The sequence below is a fragment of the Lycium ferocissimum genome, chromosome 4, assembly GCF_029784015.1.
Source record: "Lycium ferocissimum isolate CSIRO_LF1 chromosome 4, AGI_CSIRO_Lferr_CH_V1, whole genome shotgun sequence".
NCBI lineage: Eukaryota > Viridiplantae > Streptophyta > Magnoliopsida > Solanales > Solanaceae > Lycium > Lycium ferocissimum.
In genome coordinates this window covers 43,571,277-43,580,719 of record NC_081345.1, presented here as the reverse complement: position 1 = coordinate 43,580,719, position 9,443 = coordinate 43,571,277, and the positions used below count along the sequence as shown (strand labels likewise).

The 9,443-nt window shown below is 35.8% G+C and overlaps 1 protein-coding gene across 10 annotated transcripts; it reads left to right on the top strand.

Annotated features, from left to right (window-relative positions):
* Positions 1-677: 677 nt before the first annotated feature.
* On the top strand, positions 678-8,451 carry LOC132053146 (phosphatidylinositol/phosphatidylcholine transfer protein SFH13-like). 10 transcript variants are annotated; one of them, XM_059445024.1, is made up of 16 exons: positions 684-925; positions 3,272-3,389; positions 3,487-3,805; positions 4,094-4,193; positions 4,296-4,562; positions 5,038-5,115; positions 5,207-5,311; positions 5,399-5,448; positions 5,533-5,632; positions 5,744-5,842; positions 5,924-6,031; positions 6,281-6,335; positions 6,423-6,437; positions 7,086-7,465; positions 7,548-7,622; positions 8,194-8,451. In XM_059445024.1, the coding sequence occupies exons 2-16, from the start codon at positions 3,383-3,385 to the stop codon at positions 8,212-8,214; spliced, it is 1,779 nt and encodes a 592-aa protein (XP_059301007.1). In that variant the 5' UTR covers positions 684-925; positions 3,272-3,382; the 3' UTR covers positions 8,215-8,451. The 10 variants fall into 10 exon arrangements, with proteins under 10 accessions (XP_059301009.1, XP_059301007.1, XP_059301002.1 ...); XM_059445026.1 differs by lacking the exons at positions 7,548-7,622; positions 8,194-8,451 and adding an exon at positions 6,143-6,213 and having other exon boundaries at positions 678-925; positions 7,086-7,245; XM_059445019.1 differs by having other exon boundaries at positions 687-897; positions 6,281-6,437.
* Positions 8,452-9,443: the final 992 nt, after the last annotated feature.

The window sequence follows — 9,443 nt, the reverse complement described above, 5'->3', positions numbered from 1 at the left end:
GTTAATAACACATTTGGTCGCTTAATTATTGATAAATTTTAATTTTAATCCTTGCGATATTTGATTTAGCACATTCGACCTTCAATTAATTGAAATGTGCACTTTTGCTATCTTTGCTTGTGAATATTCAAAAACTTACAGTAATTAATAATCGTTCCACAACTGAATTACCCATTTGATATATTAATCTTCTACATTTGATGATAATATAGCTCTAAAAGTAGTTCAAATGCAACACATACTTCTTACATAAAAGGACTAAAAACACATTCGATTAACTAGAGGTTAAGTGTGCTCAGTCAGATATCATAAAGATCAAGATTACAATACATGTGCTCCCTCTGTCCCAAAAATATTTATACATTTTCTTATTTGATAATAATTTAACTTTAAACTTTACCTTTTACGCTTAACGAGATGATTGACAACCACACAAATATCTTTAGTTTATTTTAGACCACAACATTCAAAGGTCCTCCTTTAATTCTTAAACTCTATATCCAGTCAAACTATATCACATAAATTGAGACGGAGGGAGTATAATTTAGAGACCAAAAATACTACTATTATCCCTTGAAACGAATAACAAAATTAAATCATTTCTTAAACAATGAGGACCATTTCCCAATTATATCGAAAGTCATGTGAAAAAGGTTAGATACGTTCTTTTCAGGTCTGATAATAATAAAGTAAAAAAAAAAAAAACAGCGGACAAAACAAGCAAATCGCAGAAAGTAAAAAAGTGGCACTGCAACCTTCAAATATTCTGTTTAGAGAGAAAAAGAGAGAGCAAATAGAAGCTGTTAAAAAAAAAAAAAAAATTCTCGAAATTAATTATTTTGTGATATCTTCTTGGAAAATTAAAATCAGTGAGCTCAACGGAATTACAGGTTTCCGGTGAGATTCCGTTAGCTTCTAATTTTCTGTAACTGTAACGCTTTTGTTTTTTATTTGCATTATTATTTGCTAAGTATTTAGTGTAATGTGAGATCTGAGTTTCAGTTTACTGGCGTGCGATCAAAGTTAGAGTATTCGGAAAATTCCTAATATTTTTTTTGCCTTTTGTTGAAAAAATATTATGATGTTAATATTAATGTTAGAGCTGGCTTGAAATGGAGCAATGTGAATATAGTTGATCCAAACTAGTTCAGCATTGTGGCTTAGTAATTGATGTTTAATTATATAATTAGCATTTTACTGATTCATCAGTTTGAAAAAAATGTTACTGTAATGCTTTTGTGTTCTGAGCTCTTGTTTGCTAACTTTTAGTGTAATGTGAGATCTGAGTTTCAGTTAAGGTGCAATTTAATGCTTGTTTGAGTTTGCGTGTGATCGAGTTAGAGGATTCTCAAAATTCCTCGCGTTTTTTAAAATATATATATATGATGTTTATGTTAATATTATAGCTGACTTGAAGTGGAGCCAAGTGGATGTGGTTGATAAAAACTAGTTCAGGATTGTAGCTTAGTAGTTGTTGTTTAAGTGTATATGTTGAGCTCTGCCAGTTTTTTGGGGTTTTTTTTTTTTTTTTTTTTTTTTTTTTTTTTTTTTTTGCTGTAAGTATTTATGAGTTTGGTGAATGTTAATGTAATGCTTTTGTTTTCATTTGCGGTATTTGCATTTTTGGTGTAATGTGAGATCTGAGTTTCAGTTTACGGGCAATTGAATACTTGTTTGATTTTGCTGTGATCGAGTTAGTGCGATTTTTTCAGAATTCTTAAAAAAATATGATGTTGATATAATTAATTAATATTATAGTTAGCTTGAAATGGAGCAATGTGAATACAGTTGATCCAAAATAGTTCAGGATTGTAGCTTAGTAGTTGTTATCTAAGTATATTGTAGCTTAGTACTTGTTATTTAAGTATAATGTGAGATCCGAGTTTTAGTTTACGGGAAATGAATACTTGTCTGATTTTGCTGTGATCAAGTTAGTGGATTTTTAACAATTCCTAGAAAAGATATGATGTTGACATTAATAGTATAGTTGGCTTGAAATGGAGCTAAGTGGATATAGTTGATCCAGTACTAGCTCAGGATTGTGGCTTAGTAATTGTTGTTTAAGTATATATGTTGAGCTCTGCTTGTTTTTCCGGCTATCTTTTTAACATTTTACTGGAAGTATTTATCAGTTTGAGAAATGTTACTGTAATGCTTTTGTATTCTGAGCTCTTGTTTTTCATTTGCAGTATTTGCTCTCTTAACTTTTGGTGTAATGTGAGATCTGACTTTCAGTTTACTGGAAATTTAGTGCTTTTTTGGTTTTTGCGTGTGATCAAGTTCGAGGATTCTTATAATTCATAACTTTTTGAAAAAAATATTATGTTGATAATGTAGCTGGCTTCAAATGGAGCAATGTGAATATAGTTGATCCAGTTGGTTCGGGATTGTGGCCTAGTAGACTTTGTTGATATGATATTGATATTAGTATTTTAGCTGGCTTGAAATGGAGTCAAGTGGATATAGTTGATCCAAACTATTTCAGTATTGTGGCTTAGTTGTTGTTTTTTAAGTATATATGTCGAGCTCTGCCTGTTTCTCCAGCTATTTTTTTAGCATTTTACTGGAAATATTTATCAGTTTGAGGAATGTTGGTGGGATTCAATACAATAGTTGCACGGACTCTTCACTTTCGTTGCCGCACCCGTGTTGGATTCTCCAAAAATGCACTACTTTTGGAGTATCCGACACACACCCGACTATATTTTTGAAGAGTCCATGCAACATATACAATAGCTAGAGTATGAGACTTGTTCTTTATCAGCAGGGAGTGATTTTCTTCATCCTCTTTTTCTGGTTTGTCTGTGTTTAATCTATCTGGAGAACAAGGGAATGAGGTTGCTTACAGTCCCCCCGGTATCTTTTGGATCTCCAGACTGTAAACTTGAGAAAAGAAGAAACAAAGGAAAATCTTACGGAGAGAATTGGCGTGAGATAATATATTCAATCTTCTTCATTTCCCTTCTAATGTATTCATAATAGCAGTCAGACTCGTGTACATTCTGTGGTAGTTGTTATATGGTTGCAAACTGCAAGCAATCCTCTCTTTTCTGACTGGACTGCACAAATCAATAGTATTACTGCAGTTCGATTTTTTTTTTTTCTGATGAGCTAGAGTAATCTTTGCAGAATAAAAGTATTTTTCAAATTCATTTGGAGTATCATTGTGACATTCATGAAATAATGCTCGTCTATTCTTTTGCACAAAGGTTATTTGTCATCTTTTTATAGGAAAGATTGAGATTCTGGTGGCTTACTCGTCTTCTTTTAGTTATGTAAGTGCAAGCTGAGCTTGGATGGTCTTGAGACGGAAAAGGCTTAATTGCATTGGACTCTAGAGGCACAACTCCTTCCTCATTCTTTCCTCCTCCTTGTCCTGTAGATGTCAGGTTTGTTACCTCATTTGATCATTGAATCTAAAGATTTTGTCGTGATAATTTAATTATTGCTTGTACTATAATGCTCAAGTTTGAATTCTCTGAATAGTACCTTGTGTTCTAGAAGGGGGATCAGATGCTTATTACAATGACAGTAGAGAAAGAAAATCAGACTGTGAGAATTCAGAGGATGAAACACGAAGATTCAGAATTGGTGCTTTCAGGAAAAAGGCAATCAATGCTTCCAACAAGTTCACTCGCTCCCTCAGAAAAAGAGGAAAAAGGAAAGTTGACTACAGGTTTCCTTCAGTTCCGATAGAGGATATACATGACGCAGAGGAAGAGAATGCTGTCTATGAATTGCATCTACAACTTCGTGACAAGAATTTGTTGCCACCCATACATGATGACTACCATACCTTGTTGAGGTGAGTTTCCTTTTGAGTTGTATAATTCTTTGGTAGGCAATATGCTCAGTTGCATGAGTAGTGGTAATTTTCTGTGGTAACTTACACTAAAAGCAGTAGAATTTGACGAAGATGTTCTCTTCAAGTCCTCCATTTGTCATGGCTATTTTCTATCGAACTTTTTCTCACAGTCTAGTGAGCTGGCGGTATCTGCACCTTGCAAGTTGTGTCCTTGTGTTGGATTTAGTGGTTCTTGTGCCCGTCGACGGCAAGTCTTTGAATCTTATGTTAGTATTCTATTATTTATAGATTCTTGAAGGCAAGAGATTTCAACATTGAGAAAACTATTCAGATGTGGGAAGAAATGCTTAACTGGAGGAAAGAATATGGAGCAGACACAATATTGGAGGTAGTTGCATACTACCGGCATAAATTTGTCTTGATCACCGTAACTCTGATTTTAGATTTGTGCTCCAACTTTATTTGCTTATTGGACCTTGTGACTACTTAGGATTTTCACTTTGAAGAGTTGGAAGAAGTCCTGCAGTATTACCCACAAGGATATCATGGAGTTGACAGGGATGGAAGGCCTGTGTATATTGAAAGGCTTGGACAAGCTCATCCAAACAAACTAATGCGAATCACCACAATTGATCGCTACATGAAATATCATGTCCAAGAGTTTGAAAGGGCCCTACATGAGAAATTCTCTGCATGTTCTATTGCAGCAAAGAAAAGGATCTGCTCAACAACTACAATTTTGGATGTGCAAGGCCTTGTATGTTGCTTCAATTAATAAAAAATTGACCAAAATTGATGATTGTCTTGAAATCTCTGTTGCATTCTTTTACACAGTCTAAAACTTTTGAATCTATATAGCTTTTATTGTGACAATTAAGTACTTTTCCGTTAATGTCATATCTACATGCATTAAACACTTATGTGGGACTGCAACTAGCTAGCATGCCCACGATATTTCTAAGAATTAGGTGTGGAGCTTTGTGTCCTTCAATTTCTGTCTCCACATAGTTTGGAACTTTGGATTTGCCTTTACCAAAACGAGTTATGAATTATGATATGCGGATAACATGTAATCCCATTTGACTTTGCTAGAAAAAGTATGTTTACCCCTCTATAAGGTCTTTTAATAGTGTTGGTCCTTATTTTAAACAAAAAGTTTTATAGACGTGTTGCTGTCAGCTTATTGATTATTTTTCAATTTCACTTATTAAGAAGTATCCCTTTGATTGCAGGGAGTTAAAAACTTCACCAGGACAGCTGCTAGTCTTTTGGCAGCCATGGCAAAAGTTGATAACAGTTATTATCCTGAGGTATTAGCTGTCATCATGAATGGATAGTTAAGTGAGATTTCAAGTAGTCATTCAGATTCTGTTGTTAATAATTTCTGAAATCTCTGTATAGACATTGCACCGGATGTTTATTGTCAATGCTGGCCCTGGCTTCAAAAAGATACTTTGGCCTGCAGCACAGAAATTTCTGGATGCAAAGACTATTGGCAAAATACAGGTGGAGGAAACGGGGGCTTCTTTTTCTTATTTCATTTGGTCCAAGTTCAACTGACTGAATATCTGCGCTCCAATTTGCATTTTGCAGGTTCTGGAACCTAAATCTTTGGGTAAACTGCTTGAAGTGATTGACCCTAGGTCTTTTTCTCTCTATTATTTATATATACCTACCTGTTTGAATAAAAAGTTTCTCAATTTCTTTATCTAATTTTGTCTGTCCAGTCAGTTACCTGACTTTCTGGGTGGCTCTTGTACCTGTTCTGTTGAGGGTGGCTGCCTCAGGTCTAACAAGGGTTCATGGAGTGACCCTGAAATAATGAAGGTGGGTTTGTTGGTGTTTTCACTATTTTCTTCCTCCGTGGCTCTTCTCGTTAGAGTTTTAAGGAATTATTCTTAATGTGAAGTGTCGAATAATCTTCTGCTCTACTTCTAGCTTGTACATAACTTAGAGGCAAAAACTGGGAAGCAAATATCCGGAATATGCAGTGACCAAAGGAGAATTGATTCCTATAAACAGATACGGCCACTAAAGGTGAATTTTCACTTTGAGTTTCCTTTTGCCGTTTGCTTGTGTTTATTATACCTCCCTCTATATGACGTATTTTGCTGTCAGGGAAGAATTAACGAAACATCAACAGCTGAATCAGTATCAGATGTTCATGACCAGTGTTTCGGACCAAGTAGCAGTTCAATTCCACAGCTGTCCTCACTTGACGAAAAAGTGAGTTTATATACCATAGTTTAGTTTTTATATGTCATTTCTTATCAAATATATCAGGTGTTGAGGTGCAATAATCACCATGATGTGTATACCTTCTAATATAATCATCAGATTAGTGATTTATCCATTGCACCAAAACCACAAGGAGAGGGAGAGGGGCAAGTAGTTATCATGTATTTATGGTATGTGCAACTGCATTTCTTCTTGATACATGATACAGTTATTTTGACTTAAATGTTGCTCGTGCAGGCAAGGGAAACGAATTCTACCCCCTACTGTAGTTGTGATGATCAATTCAGCCCAGGTGAACAAGTTGATGTTAATGAACATAGCTTGATATGTTGCCAAGAGCCTCCAGAATGCAATTTGACGAATTTGTCCATTAATGCAGGACCAAATTCTCAAGGTATTGGTCTTCATTGTTTATCCATACCACCAGAAGAATGTATTCTGAAATGGTTGCCACCTGGACCTGTTTTTAATGAATTGATATTATTTATGATGAAGAACACTCAACTGTAACTTCAATTATGATTTTAGCTCCGTTTGGATTGTCTGAAATTTCTCATGTATTTGAAACTCGTAATTTGACATTATATTTTTCTAATATTTTGAACTAAATCTATTGAATCTGTTACCTAACATGTTGAAATAATATTTTGACTAAATACTGGTTTTTAGCCAGATTTCCATGAAAATTTGCTAAAATGTTCACATTCATTCATAAGTCGATTCTTTTTTTATGACAAGGGAACCCATAGCCGCTACCCTTCGGGTGCGCACAGGGTAAATCCCTCTCCGGTGCAATAGCCCACAAACCACACAGGAGAGATAACCTGCACTAGGCAAGCCCTGTGCGACAACGTGCATTGCCACCTTTTTCTTCTTTTGTTCATTTCTGTGTCCACTAGACTGACATGCATTGCCAAATATGTATACCTTAAGCAAGTAAATCAGTTGATTTATGAGGTTATTAACTTCCAAGCAAAATATTAATGCTACTGGAATATCAGTATATCATGGATTCATGTCCCATTTTTTATGTGCTCTTTAGGTACATTGGTGATTCATTGGTTTGAAATGATCCAGGAAAAGGTTCTGAACAGATGTACCCAGTGCTTGGAAAGGAAACTGATTCCTTTCTTACTCAAACTCTCTGGATTGATTCGTAGTGTGTTCTTTGAGTATTGGAGGAAACAGGCAAATGTTTCCCGCACTAGTGCATTAGAAGAAAGGCAAGAAAGCAGTTCCTGTGAAGCTGTTCATAAAGCAGATGGGGCTCTTCCATGCATGGAGCGTCTTCGTAGACTGGAAACATTGTTTGAAGAAATAAAGAGAAAGCCTGCTGAGATCCCAGTAGAGAAGGACCAAATGATCCAGCAATCAATGGAAAGGATCAAGTCAGTGGAGATGGACCTCGACAAGACAAAAAGGGTATGTCAAATACCCTTGTTATTGACAGTCATAGAACTTTGAACTTGGATTATTCAATTGTCATGTTTTATATTTCCAACAGGTGTTGCATACTGCAGTAGTGAAGCAACTTGAAATTGCAGAATTGTTGGAGAACCTACAACAATCGAGATTTCATGTAAGATTACATTACAATATGAACTTTGTTGCTCATCATTTTGTCAGATAGACAATCAGCCACCTTATATTTTCTAAGACGGTTAATTACAATGGCATCTGGTAGTTTTCTCGTATACCTGTTTCTTTTTCATTTTCATGCTTAGGGGAGAAGGGGTATGTGGTCGGGCTGAGCATTGTTGACTTGAAGGTGAAATCGGGAAAATCAACAGTCAAGACATATTGTCTGTTGGCTTCTTGCTTTTGCTTTTATGATAGCCTATTAACATGCTTCAATACCCCGCCTCCGAATACCTATTAAGTAAATGGGCAAATTGTACCTGAGTAGAATGGCCTTCACCGAGGGAGAGTCTGAAAACAGAAAAGAAAAGAGGACTTTTGTGTGTGTGTTTTTGTTTGGGGGGGGGGGGGGGGGGGGGGGTTCTTAAAGTGAGTGTTCGGACACTATGTCAATTGTCAAGTACTATAAACTATCGGCTAATCTTTCCACTGCCTAGTGTTGGTTGAAAGATGAAAGGATATACTCTCTTTTCTATGATTCTCAAACTCAAATGATTTTTTTTTCGTTGCAGCAGCGGAGGTTATTATGTTGAATATGAGAGGGTTGAGATCCCTAATAAAAGAAATGCGACGTGAGTTTTGACTGCCAACCATTCGGTGAAGTGTAGATGCTGGAGCTTCTGCACTTTTGAGTACATTTGATCCTTTTACACAGAACTTGCAGTATGTCTCTTTCAAGATGTTCATTATACTAATAATGTCAAAAAAGGAAAAGCTTAAAGGAAACTTTCTATTATAAACAGTCTCAAATATAATGTAGTATATATGTCTTTCCCATATTTGACAGTGTGAAGAATCGGCTACGTGCTGATGTTTGCCAGGAGAACGTCTTGGCATGTGTTGATGTGTACCTTTTTATCTTCCATGATAGCAACAGAGTGGCGTTTGTTTTGAAACTCGGATTTTCAAGTTTTTGCTAGTAAGTGTTTGCTTGTTTGAGTAATTTTTGAAAGATTTGAGAAACTGACTGTGGTAATCTTAAAAAGAAAAAAAAAAAAAAACTCTTTTTTGGCACTTCAGGGTATTAAAACCTGCTACTTTTGTAAGCCGTAAAACAAATAAGCGGGTATGTTTTAATGATCTCAAAGAATTAAAAAGAACCGCACTAAGTTTGCTTGAGCATGGAAAGTGAACTTAATAACAACATACCCAGTATAATTCTACAAGTGGGTCTAGAGAAGGTAGGGTATATACGAGTTTTACCCTTAACTTTTAGAGAGAACATTTTAGATAGATCCTTGACTCGAAAAGTGAACTCAAAGAACACAATTGGATATATTGACTGGCAAAGTTCCTTTCCTTTTTTCACTTGATAACTGCGGTGTCGGATCAGTTTGCGAGCATCTCGTATAATCCTACAAATGAGGTCTGGAGAGGGTAATATGTATGCAGACCTTACCCTTAACTTTGTAAGGTAGGGAGACTGCTTTCGATAGACCCTTGACTTATAGAGTAAACACAAAGAACTCAATTGAATATACTAACTGGCAAAGTTTCTTTCCTGTTTTCACTTGCTATCTGCCGTGTCGGGCCAGTTTGCGAGCACCTCAAGATATTTGTTATCTCCCACCAACACAGATATCATACCGGACAACCCAAAAGAATATATATACTAAATATGCTGATGTGGAAATGGGCTCAAAGAAGTAAGGCAAAATACATCAAAACCCCCCCGAACTATACCGAAAAGTCGATATCACACCTAAACTATACTAACGACCTATTACACGCCTTAACTTAGTAAAGCCTGATTAAACTACCC